The sequence below is a fragment of the Aulonocara sp. 'chitande type north' Nkhata Bay genome, linkage group LG6 (genome assembly GCF_057382095.1).
Source record: "Aulonocara sp. 'chitande type north' Nkhata Bay isolate Kocher_YH1m ecotype deep benthic linkage group LG6, A_spYH_male_GT1.1, whole genome shotgun sequence".
Lineage (NCBI taxonomy): Eukaryota > Metazoa > Chordata > Actinopteri > Cichliformes > Cichlidae > Aulonocara > Aulonocara sp. 'chitande type north' Nkhata Bay.
In genome coordinates, this window is record NC_141349.1 from 4007474 (window position 1) to 4031933 (window position 24460).

A 24460-nucleotide genomic window follows, 5' to 3' on the forward strand; every position below is an offset into this window, starting at 1 on the left:
TCCTGAAATATTCTGACATTAAATTTACATTATTCAGAGAAGAGAAGTCAGACCCCACTAAAAGATATTAACAATGACCAATATTCTACTTTTTCTTACTACGGTTTACTACATATGTTTGATGCTTCTGTTCTTGTAAATCTTGGCCTAAATAGCAACTGTACCTCTTACTGCTACTTTTTTGAAGTAATACAACCAAGTACAGCTGATGGAGTTAGACAAAGAGAAGGTAGAGGATGCTGCAAAACTACATCACCCATAATTTTATTTGTGTAATTAAGGTCACAAGTACATTGATTAAATAGTAACCCAAAAGAGTACAGCTCAGTGCAAGTTCTTCTTCAGCTATGAGAGGAATCCTGTGACTGTGGGACAGGAATGTGGATGTCATACCTGACAGTGTGAAGTGTCACTGCTGTGGGTCAGGGTGGTGCAGATACTATGCTGGCACACCCTAAATCTGTCTGCACTGCTCAGAGAAAAAGGGAGGGACAGATAGATCCTTGATCTCTAAACCTGTTACAGTGGCCAGAGACACGAAATGACAAGACACTGAGGCTGATACCGACTGTCGATCACTCAGTGGTTGCTCCGCATTATTTAATTATTTCTTTTGCTTTACTTGGAATCTGTGGTGTGACATTCGAGCATTATCAACAATTTAGTTGAATTGTAGTTATTTTTTTCAGTTGAGAACCCATAAAAAGCTTGTTAGGCGTAAATAAATGATAGGGGTGACCATTTGTCCTTCAATGATTTGTCACAGAAAAAAAAACCACCACAGGCATCAGTTGTGCTCTCAGCCCTGCCCACTTAAAAAAATATTTCTCTCTCTGTTTCCACGTGAAAGCCATGTTGCACTAGTACATCCAGGCCAAGTAATTTCCTTATAAAAGTCCCAGCAGACACAAATTTGATTTAAGTTGATTGATTTTTCAACACTGTGAAAGTTTAATGGCAAAATAAGCAGTTTCCCTCTGTTTGGTTCTACAAGTCTAACAGATCCCAGTTAGATGCTAGGCAAAGATCATTGCTATCAGTTCCAGCAAAATAGTCAAGAATAACTTCTCCCAGTGTTTGGCAGGCCAATTCTTAAAAAAGAGAAATAGATAAAGAGAACAGACGGCACAGTGTGAGCCACGAGGGGTGAGGTTCAAGGAGGACAAACCAGTTTCCGTCTGGAGGGTGTGGACCTTCCAGCCCTACCCACCTGTCAGACTTGTCTCTGCATCAAACACTCAGCAGCACTCCATCACGCGTCACCTCACCTGCTTCTCCTCCACTCGCCGAGATTCTTCCCAAAAGAGAAGATGTCCACAAGCCAGGCGGAGAACACGCAGTCAGATGGGAAATCCTTTGAGCAGCTGAGACATGAATGTCTCATGAAGGGAGTCCTGTTTGAGGATCCAGATTTCCCTGCCAAGGACTCCTCTCTCTTCTTCAGCGAGAAAGTTCCTGTCCACATTGAATGGAAGAGGCCCACGGTATGTGAGCACTGAGCATTCTTATACTCAAAAGAGCTCTTGAAATCTGTTAGATGCACATGTGCTGTTCATGAATTTCAAATACTGAGTGACTTCAGTATGTTTCATCTAACGATTATCTGGTGATTTTTTCATACCCTTAAAAAGTGCATGTTTACTATTCAAATACATCTACATTAACTACACGAACTGCATGTCCACAGCCGTCCATGTGACTGCAAAGGCACTGAAGACATTAGACGACAAATTACTGAAATGATTCCATTCAAAAAGTGAAAGTTGATCAAAACTCTGTTTTTATTACTCTGAACCTAAACCAAGTCATGAAATACTTGTAGTTATAGCAGCAAAACCAGTTCTGCAGGTGAGCTGTGTAAATATAGCTGAGTGCAGCAGGCGTTTGTACCACTCTGAGCCAACTTTTCTGAAGTAAAAGTGGAGTGGGCTGCTTTGCAGCTGCTCCAACGGCGTGTGAGAGGTTTGCTTTTGCTGATAAACTTAATGTTGAGACATTTATGTACAATTTCATGAGTTTTTGGCTTCAAACTATGTCATGTTCTCGTTCATTTTTTGGGGTACTGTTTCTTATCGTACACTTCAGCTCCAAAATCTTTACCTGTTAACACGCCTACAGAGCTGACCCGATTTAAGCAACCTGTCGAACTCACAGCTCATGCTCGTTACAGTTACTACACATTTCTGTCCTGGGTGTGTGCTTTGTGTGCTGTGTATTTTGTGCGCACTGACTGGGATACCAGCCGATTAATATGTTTGGAATGTGAACACGCCTATCAAACACACCGGTCTCCCCTGTCATTTAAAAAATAAACCGACCAGTTTGTTTTCCTGTTTTGTGACCCTTCAACAGGAGATATGCAAAAACCCAAAGTTCATCTTAGATGGCGCAGACAGAACAGACATTTGCCAAGGACAGCTCGGTTGGTATTCAAGTTACTTAACTACTTTTAAATCTTGAAGATTCACATATGTCACGGTTTTATTAATGTGGCACTTGTTTATTTCCACAGGGGACTGCTGGCTCCTGGCAGCCGTTGCTTCGTTGACTATGAAAAAAGAAGCCCTGGCCCGAGTTGTCCCACCTGACCAGGAATTTAATCAGAGATATGCTGGTATCTTTCACTTCCAGGTAGGATTCTCTGATCATAATAACAGACTGTACAAAGATGTTTACACACTGCAGTATTTCCTGGAATAAGCAAACACATAAGGGATAAAAAGAACCAGGATGACAGCACGTTTAAAGAAGCGTCATGCATTTGAATGTTCTTTTAAAAATTGTTGTTTCAGCGACTCCAGAACTTGCAACAAAAGGCCGATGACATTAAAAGAACGCCAGAAAACATAAAGTTAAACACTTTTTGACTGGTTGATCATTTGGCAAAATGTTCAGTCAATAATGTGTTAAAACACAGCCTGTAGTGTGTTTGCAGTACATTTTAAGCAGGCGGGTGTATTGGAAAAAAGATGCGGTGCCCAACCCGTTCAAAAGAATGGGTTCCACCATGTTCCTCCAGATGTCTTTTTTCAGTACCGTTACTCTTCAAGCCTTTTGTTGCCTCAGTCCCAACCCCAACAGTCAGATGCAAAACGAGCTCATATTATTCATGAAAGAGTAAAATGTTTATGTCAAAAAACACATTTCAGTCAAACAGAAACAGATTTACAAGTGAGATTATTTTAAGTAATCACACATTGTCTTCACTTTGTGTGAAGTCGGTGTAGGCAGTAAACTCACCGGTTCCTCTGTTAGTTACACTGTAACATGTTCTCTGATGGTCCCTCAGTTCTGGAACCACAACAAATGGCTCGATGTGGTTGTGGACGACAGACTGCCAACAGTGAGAAATCAACTCATCATGCTCCACTCGGCCTCCAGCAACGAGTTCTGGAGTGCGCTGCTGGAGAAAGCCTACGCCAAGTAACATCACTTGCTTCCTCTTAATATTTTATCTTTCCATTCGTCTTGTCACATGCATGTTAAACATGTGACAAGAGGTTATTTAAAGAAACATTGTATAAATACAATTATATATAATTATATGCACTGAAACACTAGGACATTTTTTTCTCTCGTTTATTTTAGATTGAACGGCAGCTATGAATCCCTGAAGGGTGGCAGCACAATGGAGGCCATGGAGGATTTTACTGGTGGCGTGGGTGAAATGTATGAGACCAAGGCTGCTCCAGGAGACCTGTTCAATATCATGAAGAAAGCCCTGGACCGAGGCTCAATGATGGGATGCTCTATTGATGTAAAATAAACAATCTAATTTTAAATTTTTGCCCACGAGGTTTACTCAACATATCAGCTCAGTTGCTGTGTTTTAACTCTCTCTGCATGCTTTGGTTTTCTTCAGATCACTAGCTCTGCAGAGTCAGAGGCCAAGACTTCCACAGGCCTGGTGAAAGGACATGCATACTCCATCACAGGTGTAGAAGAGGTAAAAGTCTCAGTAACAGTCTCAGCAGCAGATGTAAGAATAATGAGGGGAAGCCACTTGTTGCTGAATAATCGTAATTAGAAGTTTACAGACTCAGGTAATTGTAATACTTGTTAAAAGATGCAACTGTACATCTGTAAATATGAAACTTCGATCTTTAAAAAGTGACCTTAAACACAATGGCTTAAAAAAAAAATAAAAACAACAACTAAAATCCTACAAAGACACATTAATTACATTTAAGTTTAAATCTAAATAAAAAGCCAGACTTAAAAACGGTAGAGCATATACTTTTCAACAATGTAGTCACAGAATATTGTTTTTGGATTTTTAGGTGAATGCCAGAGGTCAGAAGGTGAAGTTGGTCCGGATTAGAAACCCCTGGGGACAGGTTGAGTGGAACGGTGCCTGGAGTGATAAGTAAGAATAAAGAAAACTTTATTTTGACCTTGAAACTACACATATTGTCTAAAGTTCATTCTTCCACGTGAAAAGCAGGTCTCCTTGAAGAGTCTGTGCGTGAGAGTCGTCCTCGTAGTTTATCTCTAGTCTATAGTCAAACCATATATTTGTTACTTTGAATACGGTTCACAGTCCGACCGCTGCAGCCTATTATTGAACAGTAAAAAAAAGTTGTGTCTATATGCAGATGTTTTACATGTTTGGTTTCTGTTTTCATATTCATTCAGTCCTTCTGTGTTCCAAGTTATGCAATCATCATTGACTTGGCCACCAAAAAGCGGTAATTACCCCTGAGACACTCAGGTGCCAAAGGGCCATTGGAAGCTCTTAAGACTAGTTGTAGCAGGAAGAGAACAGACATAATAATATTATTCAAATATCTGAAACTTTCCCAGATTTCACATTTAGACAATTTCAGTAACTCCACGTTTGATCTTCAACAGATTTAAGGGAAAATAATTGTCCAAAGAAAATTGAATAGTTTTCATTTTGATTGTGGGACTTTTTCTCTGATTAACGTTGTAACAGATCCTCTGTTTTTTTTCAGTTCCAGAGAGTGGGATTATATCGACAGTGCAGAAAAAAATCGCATAATGCAGAATTCAGCAGATGATGGTGAATTCTGGTGAGTCCACATAATAAATTTCAAACTACAGATTAAGATGTGTAGTATGCTTAGCAGTCTCCAAATTGTTCTTCACATTGTCGTGTAATATTTTTGCATATGTAGTGTATGAATGTAGCAGTGGAACGAAACAAAATGGCAAAAATGAACTGCCATAGATTTTCATGTTTCTCTGACTTGGACAAAATAGTAAATTAACGTAAATGAGTTTCAGGCATTGTTGACAAACTTTTTAAACTATAAAATTTCACACTCTTGTGCAATAGTTAGCACTATTACTTCACAGCAAGAATGTTTTTGGCTCAAATCCCGGTTGCCGCCTCACTGTATCAAGTTTACCTGTTCTTAGGCTGAGCCAGCTAATCTCTGCCGATTCCAGCTATCAGCTACAGACTTTGTTGTCGCCCAGTTAAAGAGTCCGTGGTCCTAACTTTAAGCCTTGCTAATGATTAGATGGATGAATTTTTCCAAAATTCACACACAGTACAGCTGTGCTAGTTTAGGAGTGACAATGTTGTTGCTGTTTGCAACTCCAGGATGGAATTTGAGGACTTCAAGAGGAACTATGACAAAGTGGAGATTTGCAACATGAGTCCTGACTCCCTGACTGAGGACACAAAACATCAGTGGGCAGTCAATGTGTTTGAGGGAAACTGGATTCGGGGTTCCACTGCTGGAGGCTGCAGGAACTACATTGGTGAGATCAATACATCTACAAATCAAAAATTTTCAGACAAACAAATTCAGCAAAGCGTCAGGCATACTTAGAGATTTCATTGGATTTTCCTTTTTTGGTATTTATATTTTGACATGAACTGGTTTAAATGCAGGATTCAGTTGGCATTTCTGTCTCAAACTGCTCTCTCAAAAAGTTCTACATTTCTAATCTGCAGACACATTTTGGACCAACCCTCAGTTCAAGCTTTTGCTGAACGATGCTGATGGTGATAATACTTGCAGTGTGGTCATCGCGCTGATGCAAAAGAACAGACGAAAACTGCGAAAAGAAGGCCTGGACCTGGAGACCATTGGCTTTGCTGTGTATGAGGTCTGGAAAAACACTGTAGACTGTGCACTTTAACCATTTTTTATGTTATCATAAATAGCATGGGGCGTAGTGCTGGTCCTTGCAGAACACATTTACTAGCCCCTTTCTGAAAGACTGAGTCTTGGCATTAGTTTAAAGGAGCCATAAACTGAGTCAAAGAAACAGATATTTGTAGATGAGCAATAATATTAGCAAAAACTTCAGACTTTTTTCTGCACATGTTAAATATTACAGTAATGTATTTCTTCTGTCCAATATAAATGTGTTTAAGCATTTCATATCTCTTCACAAGAAGATAGAGTTACGAGACAATGAAGAGAAGGCACAGCCTTAAAAATGCACCAGAAATGACCATTCGGACACAAACTCACTGGATGAGCACCATCTCCTAAAGAAGTTCTTAGTGATAAAAAGTTTGGAGACAGTGGTAAAACGGATGTGTCTTTTTTATTAGTGATATAGTTTCTTTGCATTTCAAAATATGTTATATTTTTAAAAGGTCAGCCTTGCACTTCTGTCTCGCTCCTTCGTATTTACTTACTTTCTTCTTTTGTTACAAATTTACTTACAAATTTAATTTAATGTCTTTTCTCCCGATTTGTTCAGGCTCCAGAGGGCGAGGACCATGTGGGGAAAGACTTCTTCCGTTACAATGGATCCAAGGCACGCAGCAGAACCTACATCAACATGCGGGAGGTGGCAGAACGCTTCACGCTGCCTCCTGGAAACTACCTGCTGGTTCCCACCACTTTCCAGCCCCACCACGAGGCTGACTTTCTTATTCGTGTCTTCTCTGAGACAAAGGCTGAAGCTTTGTGAGTGTGCAGCTCTGGTTCTGGAGCGAAACTAAAAGAGCAAACAAAAAGTTAAAGCAATATCAAACCTAAAGAAAACTTTTGGGTATCAAGGAATAGTTATTTAATAACCTGATTAAACAAAATTTGGGGGGTTTCATTTCATTTCAACCCTTACACTAACTGTTACACTATGCCTTTTCTTCACAGAGAGATGGGAAGCAAAGTTGATGCCGACCTGCCAGACGTAAGTAGATAACCAGAAGCCCAATTACCTGTTCAGTCAATCAAGCAGCTGAATGTGTTTATACTGAGCCTGTGTTGTTTCCATCAGCCACCCATGCCCAGCCCTCCAGAGGAGGAGACAAAGGAGGAGAAAGGCCTCAGAAGGCTGTTTGAACAGCTGGCTGGCTCGGTAAGAAAAGCATCTTTGGCTTTGGGGTAACAGTGTTTACAGCATCCTTCATTTGTACAGATGAGTAGTGTTTTTGTAAGAGCAAGTTTGTCTAGTTTGTACATTTTCAAATCAAGTTTCACCTTTTTACAATGAAAACTAATTAAATAAAAAAAATTTTGATATACAATTTTTATTCGTTTATCAAGAATAGCATAAAACAACACAACCAAACAGAGAAGAAGAAAGAAACCCCCCCCCCCCAAAAAAAAACACCCCAAAAAAAAAACACATCCACACAGACACACAAAAAAACATATTTTCACTCAATTACCCACAGATATAGAAAGAGAAAAAGATAAACTCCAAGAATGAATTGTCCTTTACACTTGCTTCCTATTTAACTGAGAACATCTTAATCGCAACCACCCCCCCCCCCCCCCACCCCCCTCAACAGTTGGGACAAATCATTTGGCAAATAAGAAAGCAAAGGGGACCAAACATTGAGAAAGAGACCCTCATTTCCTCCTAAAATAGCAGCAGGAATAACTTTAAATAATTCTCTGTACCACAACGTCACAGAGGGAGGTTTGTCCTTAACCCAATTAATGAGAATACATTTCCTAGCTACCAGCAATAGTTTGTGACATAATTTGCGCTGCAAGTGATTCAATGTTAATTGTTTTGAGGGTAGGCCAAGAAGAAAGTACCCGGGGTCCCTTTGAATCAGGTTGTTAAAAATATTACTTAGTTCTTGAGATATGAAGCTCCAAAATCTTTTGATTAATTTACATTCCCAAAAGTAATGAAAAAAAGTGCCAGTTTCTTTTTGACATTTACTACAAAGATGGGAAATATGAGGTGCAATCTTATGCAAGACATTAGGAGCTATATAAAGGCGATGTATGATTTTGTATTGGGTTTATCGCAAGCGGTTAATTAAATAATTAAAGTGCTTCAAGTTGTTATGATTCCACAAATATTTTTACCATTTCTGGAATTTTGAAATGAAATTTTGAGCCTTCGTTGTTTTAGTTTTACAGTACACTAAGTGCACAGCTGTTGTGAAAAAATACCCACAATAAACAATATGCGTAGCTCCAAACCACAATTAAAGGCCAGCTGCTTAAAAAGAAAGAAGAATAATGATGATTTTTCTGCAGTATGAATGTTGCAGAAAAACAACAAAGAACCTAAATTATAACAATTTTATGAGCTTTACTTGATTTATTTATCAACATCTATTTTTAATGAAAAAATTACATATTAAGATAACAATATAAACATACTGGAAAAGAGCTGGTTATATTTGTGACAAGAAGCTCAGATCTGCAAATGATGATTATTTCTGTTTCTGCATCCATCATGGTATTTATTCATTCATTTATTTATTTATTTATTTTTTGCAATTTTCTTTAGTCAGAATTCACTGATCTCTTCCACTTTGTAATTTTTACAGGATCAGGCCATTTCTGTCAGAGAGCTTCAGGAGATGCTGAATGGTGTTCTCAGCAGAAGTAAGTGAATGAAAGTTTCTGCTTTTTGTTTACTTTTCAGTCCATTTTCTGCATTTCATGCAGTCATCATATCTCCTGCAATTAAGTTCTACATGTGTGATGTTTGCAGCTTAACTTCTTCGCCTGATATTTGTTAAAAGTCAGACGTACAGGTAATTTCTCCTAGAATGTGTGTCACAGTCCGCGGATGCAGACTGTATGGAGATGAGGTGTGGACCCAAAAGCAGACGCGTGGAACAGAACTTCATTTTAACAGATAGTCATTTAATAGGGCCGGTAGAAAAACACAAAACAAAGGGCAAAGAAAGTTAACATTAAACATGAAAACACACTGAACTTGAAACCTAGACTTGAGATGCATCGATTCCTGGAACACAAGACATAAAAAACCAACACATGGGGAACACAGCTGATACAAATGAACATGATGCCACAGGGGAAGCAAAACTAAACACACTGAACATGGAACATGAGACTATCAAAATAAAACAGGAAACATAGAGACTAAGCGTGTGGACTTGACATGGGGACAGAGAAGTAGAAGCAGGAGGCGAGACACAGACATAAGTGAGGAGCAAATCCAGAGCATATGACAGCTATGGACAACACACATGAACGCACCTGGCAGACAGGGAGACATGTAACGAAACACAAGGAGGGAAACATGTAAACAGGAAGGGGAGACAAAGACATAACCAAGGAAACATCCGTAGAGAACATGACAGGAGACACAGGGATGAGACAGAGAAATATTACATAAATATTAAACAGAGCAGACCAGGACTTATTCAATACTAAATAGGAAACTAAAGCATTATAATACAAAGAAATCACAAAACACCATAAACTCAAAAGGCTGTGTCAAATGACCCAGAACCATGACCATGTGAAGCTAATACTAAGAGTTTTTTATTTAAGAAAAGCAAGCAGAAAAAGCCAATTTCCTTCCTACAGATTGTTTTAGGGCGATATCTAAAGGAGAGGTTGATCAGCCTACATTTGATTTTTCCAACACAAGAATCAAAGTGTCACAAGTAAGATTACATACTGTGGCAAAAATAAATAACTTTTATGTTGTTGTTAGGTTTTAGTGGCTTAATAGCAACTAAAAAACTTTCAAAAACAAGCCACACTGTTGTAAATATGTTAAACATCATTTGAAGACTGAACTAAATACATTTAAAACACCTGAGGTCAGTATCACATAGCAAAATACTTTATCTTTTGTGTAGTGTATACATTTTCTCCTCACATCTTGATGCCTTATATTAATGGTCAGAGATGATTCATAAACTTCGGATTTTGTGTTGCATTATTACATGTAGCCATGCTTTTTGCATCACTACCACTTTAATCCTTTATCTTCAGGAAAAGAGATCAAATTTGATGGCCTGAGTCTCAGCACCTGTCACAGTATCATCAATCTTATGGATGTATCCTTTCAAGTTACTGACTCATTCTATGCTTGTCATTGTGTTACATAAGTTGTCGCATTAAGCCATGCGTACTTTGTTTGCCCTAATGGGTGCTTTACTAAAATAGTGATACTTATGCCAGCATGTCCATATTCCATCACAAGACAAAGTTATCGAATATTTTTTGTTGATATTTTGTGTGTGTTTGTTTATATGTGATAGAAAGAAGGTTTTGTTGGTAAGCTATTTTCCACAATGCTTCTTAGGTTTTTTCTTGACACAGTAAACCAGGTGGACAACACGGGAAAGATAGAGTTCCAAGAGTTTAAGGTCTTCTGGGAAAAATTGAAGAAGTGGATTGTAGGTGTTGATTTATCTTGAAAAACTGTAAATGAAATGTTGGAGGAGCACTTTTCTTTGTTGCTCAGACTATTAACCACAAACGTCCGTTGCTACAGATGCTCTTTCTATCCTTTGACACGGACCGGTCAGGAAAGATGTCATCTTATGAGCTTCGTGGCGCTCTCAAAGCCGCAGGTGAGAGTTCCCAAGCCCGTCTTTCTCTCTCTCGCTCACCTGATGGACCTGTAGTGTTTACCAGAGGGAAGGGAAAAAACGAGTGTCGAGGGTGTGAGTGGTCCTTATTGATGATACTGGCTTTCTGCTGAAATCTGCCAGTGTAAATATCTCTGAGGGGGATTAGTGACGTGCCAGTTAAATGTGTTCAGCTTTTCAAGACGATTCAAGACACATTAATCGTGTGTATACATGTATGTATAAAACTCTGTTTGACGAATTCAGTTTTCACCTGTTAGTTTCTGTGACTGAACAAACCTTTGTCCTATTTTAATACTCATTGAATTTGCACTTCAAATAAAGTTGTTTCATAAGATGTACATGTAATATCACCAGCTACATTTCCTGTAACTACTATTTATAATAATATTATTAAAAATGTTAGTAGATATAGTATAGCAGTATATTTTTAGTGTGTTCTTAATCAAAGCAGTAATTATAACACTGCAAACATTACAATAATGATTTTAATGAATATTAACACTACATCTAATAAGAATGCCTGTCCTGAGTCTCTGGTAAGTTGAGTCTAAATCTTTTTTATCTGAACATCAAAGTTTCATAGATAACTGCTGCTTTTCCGCCAATGCAGGCATGCAACTGAACAACCCGCTCCTGCAGCTGGTGGGGCTGAGGTTTGCTGACGAGAACTACGAAATTGACTTTGATGACTACCTCACCTGCATTGTCCGTCTGGAGAACATGTTCAGTATGTACAAAACACTATGTTAAAAGATCGCTTTACATTTTGGGAAACAAGGATCACAATAAGTACAAAAATACATAAAGATCAGAGAGAAGACTTCTTGCTGTGTTTTTTTATCCAGGAGTTTTCCAGGCTCTGGACAAATTCAACAGGGGACGAGTGCAAATGAACATCATGCAGGTAAACACAAACACGCCAAACGTGAATCCTGAGTTCTTTTCTACTGTATCTTCTACTGTACTGTACCTCACATACCTGATGCGTCTGTTTATCCAGGTCCGTGACAGTCAGGCTGTCAGACATTTTATGCTTCCTTTATCTCCCAATAACTAACCAGATTTAGGATGCAGCATTCACAGCCTTCATGCTTTTGCCGGTCGTGTGAACATTGACTACAATTTTTCCTCTTTGCCTCACAGTTCCTGATGTTGTCGATGAACGTATGAGGAGGAACTGAAACGGATACCAGCGGAGGAACAAAACGCAGCAGATCATCTTTAAGAGCAATGTTGTGAATATTAAACTTCGCCATGATTCAGATTCTGTGCTATTATTATTATTTGAAATGTAATGTGAAAACACTGTCTGAGCTCAAATGTTTTTGAATGGGAGTGGTTTATAATTTTGGTCATGGGTCCATCTGTAGGTATTCACTGCCTCTGACATGGTACGAGTCTGTGAGCTCAAATGTAGGACTTTAACAGCTGGGTCTGTAAAGCAGCCAAGTGCACGAGAGTGTTTGCCTGGCAAGTCTGCATCAATCTCACACTCGTCTAGTCGAATTCTGCTTGTGCAAATCAGTCTGACTTTTAGTAGTTTTGAGAAAACTAAAAAATTAAAGGAGCAACTGATCCTCTTACACTCACTTTCAAGGCAATCACGTGAAGTTGTCTTGACTAACAACTTCACTTCACTGTGGCAGCAACATGAGTGCCTTTATACATGCGTCCTGTTTTTGTTTACATAAAAAAACTCAAATTTACTGTCAATTCCCTTTTGCTGTGACACCGAAGAAATCTTAAAAATTTGAGGATTTTTTAAGGCCCTTTTTCTGTTAGCTGATTGCATCTTATCTTAATTATGATAAAAAGTGAAAAAGGCTAACTGCAGCTATTAATGAATGAACCTGTCTGTGCCTAAACTTGAAAATTAGCTGTTACAGGAAGGCCATCACTGGGTTCCACCTCTGAAAAAATGTAATGAATCAGATCGGTTCACATCAGCAGAATGTAATTTGCACATGAATGACTTCACGGATAGCAAAAGCAGAAACTTGCATTTGCAGCATGCTTTGTCATAGTGCTTGAACTAAATTTTGTTGACTTAAGCTTTTGGACAAAGTATTGGTTTATTTTCTGTTGGTTTATTGCTCCCTGCTTGAGTGGGAATCATTTTAAAATAAAACTTGGTTTTTGTGTTTTCTCTTTCATGAATTTCTTTGAAGGACTACTCAAGCCAGATTTTGGGCCTACTTGTTTTTGTGGACTTTAGCATTGTTGCATTAGTAATTTGATAAAATAGATTTATACAAATAGCTGTTGATATTTAGTGCAGGATTACGTGGCAAGCTTGTTCTATGACGTCACATGGAAAACTACAATTAAACATACACACTGATCATTTAGTTTTCAAATTAAAACATTCCAACATTTTATTCAGGACACAAAATGTGCTTGTTTTTTACTTTAACACTGAAGAGAGAACCACCAAACTGATCAATATAATAAAGACTTAATACAAGAAAATCACTGTAAAAAATGCCTGGAGTGTAAATTGGGTAGAGATAAGTTTTGAAAGACAAAAATTGCTGATTGACAACCAGTAATGTTTAACATAAGACATGGAAAAATATCAGAGTGATCTAAAACAAAAATGTTTGCACTGCGATTCTTGTATCAAAACAATTTCCGGGGAAGTGGAATATCACCTCCTGGTGCACAGAGACTGGATCTAGCCAAGGTTTCTCTGTCTTTTCTTAAAGACACCAAACAAAAAAGAAAACTGCAAAACACTCCGTGCTCTGTGATGTTAAGTGCTTACATGAGACATTTTCTTTTTTTTCTACTAAAAAGTAGACATTACTTCTTTTGTGTGAGATATTGTGACAGTGGAGTGACAGCTTTCAGTTCTTGTGTTGTTTGGATTCTTTCGCAACGACTCAAACTGTACGTGTAGAACTGAATGAAGGTGTGGTCACACCAACCAAACAGTCACTGAAATATGACTCAGCTGAAACACACACACACACACACATACAATAAAAAATATTACTTTATAGTATTAACAATAATGGAGCAGTGGAGAATGCATACAATGTGTCTCATTCATGTTTCCTCAATAATTTTATACACAAGAAAGAAATAAAGAAATTTAAAGACATACTGAGGGCATATCTGTGCCTTCATTTGAAAATCAGCTGCTTTAGGAAGTCAGCAGTGTCATGAGGATGTATGGAAGTATGTGAGGATGGTGCAAGACATGTATGATGACAGCGAGACAGTAGAAGTGACCGCTAGGTTGGTAAGGGGATCTGTGCTGTGAGCTACTTCTTGTTTGCAGTGGTGATGAACAGGCTGACAGACGAGATCAGGCAGCTTGACAACGATGTTTGACAGCTTTGTGATCTGTAGTGGAAAAGATGGAAGCATACCTGCGTATGTGAAAGTATGCGAGACAGAGTCGCAACCACACAAAGCAACAGACACTGAAGAAGAGAGTACAGGTAGAAAATAATGCCAAGGCTGACTGGTTACAGAAGGACAGCAGCAAGAGTGAAAAAGCAGGTTTACTTAACGGTAGTGAAACCTAATGTATGGTTTGGAGCCGAGGCAAGGTGGAGATTATTCAAATACTGAACAAAGGATGGAGCACAGCTCAGCCTCAAAACAGCTGAAAACCTGTTCATCAATAGATATAGCCATCTTTTTTTTTAAAAAAGTTCTTTATAAATTGGTTTGTCCTGCGTTGCACTGAATTATTTAGTACATGAAAAAGCCTTTTGTATTTTAACATGAGAATTTAATAGTATTTGCTGAAACGAATTGTTCAACGATAACAGCATTTTTCTTTTCTTTTCTGTCTTTCTTTCTTTTTTTGCTTGTACGGTGGTTTCTCCAGAACAAGTGTTAATCATAATTGTTGATGTAAGTGCACTTAGAATGCCTGTCTGCACATTGTGTCCAGCAGATGTCACTGTGGAGACACGTGAAACTGTTTTGAAACCTTGAACGTTTCAGTGTATCATAAAAACTTCCTTTGCCCATCACTAACACATAATACGGTGTGGCGACCCCTAAAGGACCGAAAAATATTTTTGTTTTTCGGCACTATATAAATAAAGTTGCATGGGGAAAAAATTGTTGGAATATACTAACTCCATAATGTCGTGGAATTAAATTACACATACATGACACGCAGGAATCACGAATAATATTATAAATATAAACATAGTTTTAAATATTTTACAACATTATTTATTTTTTGTGGGAAAGAAAACCTCATCGTAGCATATCAATGCTTTCATATCGATGCCTATAACCCCCTTAGTCTTGCTAATGGTTCTTTCCAGTAATGGTAGCATCAGCGTGGTGAAGGTGAAGGCAGCGTGTATAAACAACGGAGAAGGAGTGAGCACTTAAACGGTTACATGTTGTAACAGCTACCCGTGAATCGAGATTTGAAGACCTTTTCGCTTGACCCGTCGGAAAACAGGAGAGACTCTATAACACAATGGTAAGATATTGCCAGGCTACGGCAGCTAATGTTGTTAGCTAACAGTGGCTAACGTGCCAATTCCCCAAGAAACTGGTAAAAAAAATTGGTGAGCGAGAGGTTGTGATAGCTTTATAATTAGAAGTAGACATTGAAAACTTAAAAGTAAGTTAAATGAAAAGTGTCTTGTTAATCCTATTCATGTGAGCTAGAGAGTTTACCCATGAACTCAAATGATCTCAAAGAGTCTCTAAAATCATTGTCAGCGTTTGTTGTGCCCTGCTCAAACAGTTGGACGTAAGTAGTAAAGTGGCATCTCACACAGCATTAGCAACTACATTACAAAACGAAGTTGTTATAGGTGTTTACTACAGCAGGATTAAAAACTTAACGTAGGTAGGTAGGTGGGGGGGAAACATATTAGTTGACTGAAGTAAAAACTATTCTTTAAAACAAACAAACAAAGGAAATGGCTTAAGTTTTGATTTTTGACAATTTAACCAAGTTTGCCATGGCGTCAGCCATAAGGAATCCGTGTTACGTTTGCTTATTGAGAACACTATTGCGTGACGATCCCCACGGTGTTGTATTTGTATTGTAATACAGTACTGAGCATTGAATCAGCTCTAGTTTATTTATATTTTGTTTCCAATCAGCCAGACTTTGTTGTATTGTTGAAAGTGGTCTTGAGTAATGCGCATTTAGGCTTTCAGAAGTCTTTCAAAGTTTCTCTCTGGCTTATTTTCTGTTTCTTTCAGCCCCATCGAAAGAAGAAGGCATTTATTGACAAGAAGAAGGCTGTGACCTTTCACCTCGTCCACAGGAGTCAAAAGGACCCTCTGGCTGCAGATGAGAAAGCGCCACAGCATGTCCTCTTGCCTGCCACAAAGGTACAACCTTGCTGTTCTGATCATAAGTCTTTTTACTCATGTTCACAGGATGTGTGTTTAATGATTTTATAGCTGATTTTAGCTTTTGTTGGTTTTTAAGAACCCTAAAGGGGGTTAAACTGTTCAGGACTTCACAATGAAAAAGGAATCAGCAAAGTCATTTGTCATAATTAGAGTTGTTATTTCTTCTTCTGTATTTGTCCAATCACGTTCTTCTGCTCTCATTTCCTTTGGTCAAACTAAAGGGGCTACAACCCGGTGGCTAATATTTCACTTCATTTCAGAAATGCCGCGTTAATGTGATGCTGTGATCATGTGTTTGTTGTTGCTTAGGTGGAAACGGAGAAGAGGCGTGAGGAGCAGCGGAAATTTGGCGTATTCTTTGATGATGATTATAACTACCTTCAGCACCTGAAGGAGGCGTCGGGCCCATCTGAGCTGGTGTACTCTGACAGACAGCCTCTTTCCCTCCAAGGTGAAGAGGAGGAGAATGAGGGGGAAAAAACCGTGCACAAGGACAATCCTGTGAGTTGCTGTGAAACATTTTTAACAGACTTGTGCACCATCTAGTTACTCTGAGGAATTGATCTAAAATGATCCCTGTGTTGTTCAACGAGCAGGCCGCCTCCATCAACCTGCCTTCTTCAGTGTTCGCCTCAGAGTTTGAAGAGAAGGTGGGACTTTTGAACAAAGCTGCTCCCATTTCAGGTAAACAGCCCATCACTTAAATGTGTTTTAGGACCTTTATCAAGCTTCTAAAATAATAGTTATCTTAATAACTTGGATATAAATCATCATTAAATACTGTCTGAATGTTGTCGCTCAAGATTTGCCACACTAATTACTGTGTGACCCGATTTAGAAGATTTTTCTAAAACCAAACAAAACTGAAATTTTGCGTCTCATCAGCAGATTTGGGTCGTGCAGCAGAACAGCAGGTTTTAGAGCCGTGCTTGTCAAACATGCAAATTACAACACAATATGCAAAAATGAGTCATGTGGTGGGAGTCAGTTTGTGGTGTCATATCTAGAGACGGGAATTGATAAGAATTTAGCGATTCCGATTCCATTATCGATATCTCTTATCAATTCTCGTTGGCTCCACTTTGAGAGTCGCCGCCATCTCTAAGCAACATATGAAGGACATTACATTCATGCAAATTAATTACATGTTGTCTGCTGTTTCCCCTCTTTGTTCTGGTCATTGATAAAAATAAAGTTCTAACACATGATACATGGAATACTTTAAGGTAATGCAGTATGTTACTTAATTACTCCCTGGAGAAAGACGGTCGTTATACTACTCGTTACTTTACTTTTATTTTACTCTGTAAACTGATCTGAAACACAGTCTCATAACTTCAGTTAACAGTAGAAACCTACAGGCTGCAGCTCCCACACACCAACACAAACCCCTCTCCGTGACCCGTTTCTGCTTCTGCAGTAAAGTGAGCACAGCGTAGAGCTCAATACATCGATATTTTGTTTCACTATAATAATAGAAACATTTACATAAATATACTTTGTTTCATATTAAAGATAATGTGTTAATTCTAACATGTGATGCAACCTAAAGCCAACCTTCGGCTCCTGACGTCACAGTGAAACTGTCTTATACACTTTCCTCCAGGACCCCGGCTCGACATGGATCCGGACATTGTAGCTGCGCTCGACGATGACTTTGATTTTGAGAACCCCAACAACATCCTGGATGATGATTTCATCATCAGAGCAAACAGTGGGACTGGAGCTGTGGAGTAAGAATTTCAATAGTCAAAATTTTCTTTTTATTCCTCAAAGGTTATTTTTGTATCTTTTAAAAAACGAGATTATTCCAGATTTGTGATTCTAGACATTTAGAGACGTTTGTAAAGCCCGAATGAAACTGTAACTGCAAGGCTGATTTCTATGCCTAAAAATTCATTTTCGCTACAGCAACATTGTTTAAATGTGACTTTTGGTGCCTTAACTTTTATAACACAATCAGAAAAGTATTTTCTGATCATCAAAACACCTCTAAAACTTGAGCTGTATCTCAATTCATTTTGAATAAAACAGGAAGACAGAGACTCACTGTTCCTTACTGCTAAAACGCATTTTGTTCCAGGGCTCGCAAAATCGCTAGCCCAACGTCCCGGTGCTAGCGATATCTCCGGTCGGGCGACCAAAATCTATCTCAGCCCCGGGGCTGCAAAAATTCTGTCATATCCTGTTGTAATTGTTTGTATTTGTGTAACCTGTGATAGAGGAGACGGTCACGATGATGATGACGAGTGGGAGGACACAGATGAGGAAGGCGACTTTGACTCTGAAGGCGGTTTTTCCAGCAACGAGGACGCGGAAGGGGACGGCCGAGGTCGAGAGTTTCTGTTCATGGACGAGGAGACGAAGAGTCGCTTCACTGAGTACTCGCTGACTTCGTCTGTGATGAGGAGGAACGAGCAGCTCACCCTGCTGGACGACCGCTTTGAAAAGGTGAACATTTTTGCATTCGTATGGAGTCTTTTCTCTGTCAGGAACTCCCCCCATCTTCATGTAAAAGTACAGTGACAAATGAAGCACCTGAGATAAAACAGAGCTCACACTTCCTGTATGGTGCCGTTTCAGTTTTATGAACAATTTGATGATGTTGAGATCGGTCCGCTGGACAACGCTGAGCTGGAAGGGTTCATCGAACCAGACAGTGTTCGTCTGGATGAAGTCCTCAAAGACTACTTCAAACAGAAAGAGAAGGAGTGAGTGATATTTCATTCTTTTAGTGGTGTGGCTTTAAATGATCTATTTGATTACAGGGAGTGCAGAATTATTAGGCAAGTTGTATTTTTGAGGAATAATGTTATTATTGAACAACAACCATGTTCTCAATGAACCCAAAAAACTCATTAATATCAAAGCTGAATGTTTTTGGAAGTAGTTTTTAGTTTGTTTTTAGTTGTAGCTATTTTAGGGGGATATCTGTGTGTGCAGGTGACTATTACTGTGCATAATTATTAGGCAAAAAACAAATATATACCCATTTCAATGATTTATTTTTACCAGTGACACCAATATAACATCTCCACATTCACAAATATACATTTCTGACATTCAAAAACAAAACAAAAACAAATCAGCGACCAATATAGCCACCTTTCTTTGCAAGGACACTCAAAAGCCTGCCATCCATGGATTCTGTCAGTGTTTTGATCTGTTCACCATCAACATTGCGTGCAGCAGCAACCACAGCCTCCCAGACACTGTTCAGAGAGGTGTACTGTTTTCCCTCCTTGTAAATCTCACATTTGATGATGGACCACAGGTTCTCAATGGGGTTCAGATCAGGTGAACAAGGTGGCCATGTCATTAGTTTTTCTTCTTTTATACCCTTTCTTGCCAGCCACGCTGTGGAGTACTTGGACGCGTGTGATGGAGCATTGTCCTGCATGAAAATCATGTTTTTCTTGAAGGATGCAGACTTCTTCCTGTACCACTGCTTGAAGGTGTCTTCCAGAAACTGGCAGTAGGACTGGGAGTTGAGCTTGACTCCATCCTCAACCCGAAAAGGCCCCACAAGCTCATCTTTGATGATACCAGCCCAAACCAGTACTCCACCTCCACCTTGCTGGCGTCTGAGTGGGACTGGAGCTCTCTGCCCTTTACCAATCCAGCCACGGGCCCATCCATCTGGCCCATCAAGACTCACTCTCATTTCATCAGTCCATGAAACCTTAGAAAAACCAGTCTTGAGATATTTCTTGGCCCAGTCTTGACGTTTCAGCTTGTGTGTCTTGTTCAGTGGTGGTCGTCTTTCAGCCTTTCTTCCCTTGGCCATGTCTCTGAGTATTGCACACCTTGTGCTTTTGGGCACTCCAGTGATGTTGCAGCTCTGAAATATGGCCAAACTGGTGGCAAGTGGCATCTTGGCAGCTGCACGCTTGACTTTTCTCAGTTCATGGGCAGTTATTTTGCACCTTGGTTTTTCCACACGCTTCTTGCGACCCTGTTGACTATTTTGAATGAAACGCTTGATTGTTCGATGATCACGCTTCAGAAGCTTTGCAATTTTGAGACGGCTGCATCCCTCTGCAAGATATCTCACTATTTTTGACTTTTCTGAGCCTGTCAAGTCCTTCTTTTGACCCATTTTGCCAAAGGAAAGGACGTTGCCTAATAATTATGCACACCTGATATAGGGTGTTGATGTCATTAGACCACACCCCTTCTCATTACAGAGAAGGGGTGTGGTCACCTAATATGCTTAATTGGTAGTAGGCTTTCCAGCCTATACAGCTTGGAGTAAGACAACATGCATGACGAGGATGATGTGGACAAAATACTCATTTGCCTAATAATTCTGCACTCCCTGTATTGTGTGTGGGGTTTTTCCCCTCTGTTTTGTGGATCAGGTTTCTGAGGCCGGAAGATTTAGGTCCCAAAGAGCTTCCTGTTGTGAGGGAGGAGGAGGAAGATGAGGATGAAGAAGAAGAGATGGAAACCGTTGTTGTTGAAGCTCCAGAAGAGAAGTGGGACTGTGAAACAATCATCAGTGAGTTTTTATATCATGTTATGTAAAGTTCTGTTTTTATCTCATCACTGAGTTTTATTCTGAGCTCTTTTATTCATCCAAGTTTTTAACATTGTAAACAGATTTCTTGATCTGTGACATCGTTCGGGAGAACAAACAAACACATTCATCTTTCCAGAGATATTTAAATGCAGAATGTTACTGCGTAAAAGTCTTGAGCCCTCATTTCTTTGTATTTCACGTCCACTTTTTTAATGTAATTTTTCAAGTTCTCCTGATTCTCTGATGGTTTTTTCAAAGTGTTTCTTTAGTTTTTCATACATGAGCATTTTCATAGGAATGTCTTTTTTGTGTTTAGCCTCTGAACCCTTTATCACCCAGGTGATGCAATCCACCTGGAGGTTTGGCTGTAAAGTGACAAAATCAATCTGTCTTCAGACAGCACTACCTTGTGAATGCTTTGTGCTACCATGACAAACCAAATATCCCTGTAAAGCTCAGCTTCTGTTCTTACTGACACGTTTCAATGTTGCCTGTTGCACAAACTGTAACAGAGTTACACTCATTTAAAAGGAGCTGTGAAATGGCCCTGCTGACGTGCCGGTGGTTTAAAAAAAAGAAAATTTAACACTGACCTGTGAAGCATTGAAGGCTATAAAATCCCTCTAACTGAAGGAATGAAATGACAAAACTGCTTCAGATGATCTCTTTAGGCATGTTGCCTCTTGCCTAAAGATATAATCACTACAAGCCTTTTCAAAGAAACAACTTCCCATTTCTTTAGCTGCATTTACAAAAATGCCATAGATAAGTTTGACAGGCATAAAATAATATTTATTGTACCGGCAGCGTGATTTTCAAAGCATTATCAGCCAAAACTTGGTATGACACAGTGTGGTGAGCAGTGCCTTTAATATGTTAAGGGAAAAGGACATGTGGACAACAAAGGAAACAACAGCACAACAAAGGCCTGAATGATGCATCTGGCTCCTATGTTGAAGCATCTAGTTTTTAGCCTCATTAGAACTGGATTCAGTGGAAGGATGGCTGTCAAAAAATGTGAAGAAAAGCCAAAGTACACAAGAACTGGACTGAAAATCAGTGGCAGGTCTTAATATGAGACCTTTGGCTCAGATCACTGGCAGGAGGTCTGAGATGGTACAACAGTGAGAATCTACAGACTTGTGCAAAATAGTATAAAACAATTATTTTGGAAGTCTTGCTGTATCCTTTATGGATGAGTGCAGCTCCAACAAACTGAGACTGTTGAGATCACTTTATGGTGTTGGTTTAATTTATTGTTCAGTAGTGGTGGGAAGTGTAAAATATCTTTATTCTACAGATGATCCATTTCTTTTCTCCTCCAGGTACATACTCCAACATGTATAACAGACCCAAAGTCATCGAAGAACCTCAAAAGGTAAAAAACAAAGACTGGATTTTGTTTTTACAAATGTTAAAGAATATAGCCATGCATGCTCGATCTTCCTGATTATTAAGTGGATTCGGTTCATCTGGACGTAGCGAGAAACGTTTAGTGGTCTCTCCACTGAAAACGCTTCGTCCAGAATCAGAGTCAGACCTTCAAAATTCTGAAAAACTCTTGAATCTATTTCATTTTAATCCTGTTGTTGTTGTCAGTAATGTGACTTATGAATCCATCCATTTGCTTCTGCTTATCCTTTTCAGGGTCGTAGGGGGTGCTGGAGCCTATCCCAGCTGTCTCGCTCTAAGACAGCTGGGATAGGCTCTTATAAAACGCTTAGAAAATGTGTCATTTTTTAAGGTTTATTATTCATGTTTATTCACGTGTGGTCTGAATTGAATTGTCTCTCTCTTTAGCCAAAGCCGATCCGTGTTTCCAGTAAGACGGGCATCCCTCTAGATGTGCTCCCAGCCAGAGGCCTCACAGCCAAGCAGGCAGAGCGCATGACGAGAATTAACGACACAGACCTGCCTCGTGTCTCCGCTCAGCCTCGAAGCAAAGAGGAGAGCAAAGGAGAGAGGAAGGCCAGGAAACAGGCTATCAAGGAAGAACGTAAGGTGAGGAAGTCTGTCCCGGCCTCTGTTTAGAACCAAATGATGAAGTCACAGCACCTGTGACCTGACACGAGCAGGTCAGCGAGCTGTATCTGAAGTCACTGCTGTGACAGTGGATCAGAGACGACTCCTCTCAGGACCATCTAAAATCAGCTGTCTGTCTCCATCATCAGCACGAGTTAATTTTGACCTAGTCTCTCTGTACTGCTGAGCCCCAAATGTGGATTAGTACACTGCTGAAAATATTCTCCTTTTAACAGAATAAAATGACACTGACCAGCTGTTTTTTAGACCAAGTGTTTATGAAGTGTTTGTAAAAATTGAGAGCGAGGAGCCTGTTTGGGGAGACAGATTATTGAGGACCAAGTCAATGTTGGTTTTGTTCTTTTCTTGGAATTTGTTGACAGTCAGAATGACAAAGGTCTAATTCTTTAACCCAGCCTAAGATTAACGAGCTGAAGAAGTCATTGAAAGGAGTCTAATCCAAGTGCAAACTGGGGTAAATACTTTGGTATCCTGTGCTGACTAGGCTCAGTTATTTATTTTAATGATGAAATATGTGATGTTACAAAGCCTTCCCACAGAAAGGAAGCTGTGATTATGCCATGAAGAGATTTGTAGAATATCAGTTTTACATTTTGATTCCTGATATTTTTGATTTTATTGTATTTTTTTTTTTTTCTTTAGGAAAGAAGAGTTGAAAAGAAAGCCAATAAAATGGCATTCAAGGAGGAAAAAGCCCGACAGGAGAAGCAGATGTTGAACCTGAGGACAAATGTTCAAGGCCTGAAGCTTTAGCAGCTGCCTGCCAGGCCTGTGCCGACACTGACTTTTCAACTGGTCACATGTTGCTCTTCACCTCAGTGGAGCTGCCAGAACAGGAAATCATGGCAAATGAGAGGTCTGAGGGGATGTTGGGAAGTATTGGTTTCCCCAAATCATCCAATTCATTCAGGAAAGAGCAAAAATTGAATTTCATCTCCAGTAATCCGGCTCAGGATATCGTGCTGTCGAAGGAATACTGAAGGACAGGCTGTCACGCTTCAGTCATGCCTGTCAAATATGAATTTTGCGCCTTTATTAAAAGTACTTTAATCCAGGTTTCTGAGATTCTTTCTGTAAGTCTTGTCATGCTGTACTTTTACCACAGGTGATAAGGTGGATGACTCAGTGGCTGATTCTGTGTTAATCATATCTAAGCAGCAATATTAATTTTATTATGGTTATTATCATCAATTTAAAAAAAACTCACTGTATATAATGTTTAACAGGTCTGCATTTTAGTTGTACACTTACTTTCTTATGGGCCTGTTTGTCTCATAGTGAATGAGATGCGTCCGGTCTGAAGAGCCGAGTTTGTACGAGTAGTTTCTGAGCATTTTTATGATTATAATTGTAGTAATTTGGTCACTATATGATGTTATGAAATAAGCTTACATTGATAAAGCTTATGTGTCTGTGCACAAACTTAAGATACACATTTAATAACATCTCTAAACTATTACTGTAAATACAAGATGTTTATCTTTTGTGCATTTTGTACTAATTCATTGGTGTTCACTGAAGGGCTGAGATATCAACACATTTAGCATAATTAAAAGAAAAAACAACATCAATACAATTGAATTAAACTGATTGCTACACAAGACTTAAGTCCTTCTGTGCTGTTGTAGATCCAACTAATCACCAGCAGGGGCTGATGAAGCTCTGTAGTTGAAACAGGAGAAAGTGCTGTCCTCCTCTTCAAACAGAGATGAGCTCTGACGCAGGCAGCTGGAGGCGGCCTGCCCATCAAGCAAAACAGGGATCAGCTCCAGCACAAATTTTACTAA

General features: G+C 39.3%; 2 protein-coding genes across 2 annotated transcripts; both read left to right on the forward strand.

Moving 5' to 3' along the window:
* The first annotated feature begins 1222 nt into the window (after positions 1-1222).
* Positions 1223-12907, forward strand: capn9 (calpain 9). Its single transcript, XM_086294653.1, has 20 exons — positions 1223-1484; positions 2353-2422; positions 2513-2631; positions 3290-3423; positions 3589-3757; positions 3863-3946; positions 4281-4366; positions 4956-5033; positions 5570-5730; positions 5927-6081; positions 6688-6896; positions 7086-7122; positions 7210-7290; positions 8729-8786; positions 10155-10219; positions 10493-10561; positions 10660-10738; positions 11370-11486; positions 11605-11663; positions 11903-12907. The coding sequence occupies exons 1-20, from the start codon at positions 1311-1313 to the stop codon at positions 11927-11929; spliced, it is 2031 nt and encodes a 676-aa protein (XP_086150779.1). The 5' UTR covers positions 1223-1310; the 3' UTR covers positions 11930-12907.
* Positions 12908-15019: 2112 nt separating this feature from the next.
* Positions 15020-24276, forward strand: ltv1 (LTV1 ribosome biogenesis factor). The gene is made up of 11 exons (XM_086294656.1): positions 15020-15215; positions 15953-16084; positions 16418-16609; positions 16705-16792; positions 17715-17841; positions 18331-18559; positions 18692-18819; positions 20470-20609; positions 21956-22008; positions 22431-22631; positions 23316-24276. The coding sequence occupies exons 1-11, from the start codon at positions 15213-15215 to the stop codon at positions 23424-23426; spliced, it is 1404 nt and encodes a 467-aa protein (XP_086150782.1). The 5' UTR covers positions 15020-15212; the 3' UTR covers positions 23427-24276.
* Positions 24277-24460: the final 184 nt, after the last annotated feature.

What these genes read in the sequence shown, in the direction of transcription:
- capn9 (XM_086294653.1), top strand. Translation starts at nt 1,311, where the DNA reads ATGTCCACAAGCCAGGCGGAGAACACGCAGTCAGATGGGAAATCCTTT. An exon ending in CTGGAGAAAGCCTACGCCAA is followed by an intron (nt 3,424 to 3,588) that starts GTAACATCACTT and finishes CGTTTATTTTAG; the next exon opens with ATTGAACGGCAGCTATGAAT. An exon ending in TGGCGCTCTCAAAGCCGCAG is followed by an intron (nt 10,739 to 11,369) that starts GTGAGAGTTCCC and finishes CCGCCAATGCAG; the next exon opens with GCATGCAACTGAACAACCCG.
- ltv1 (XM_086294656.1), top strand. An exon ending in TCCTCTTGCCTGCCACAAAG is followed by an intron (nt 16,085 to 16,417) that starts GTACAACCTTGC and finishes GTTGTTGCTTAG; the next exon opens with GTGGAAACGGAGAAGAGGCG. An exon ending in CAAAGCTGCTCCCATTTCAG is followed by an intron (nt 16,793 to 17,714) that starts GTAAACAGCCCA and finishes ACTTTCCTCCAG; the next exon opens with GACCCCGGCTCGACATGGAT.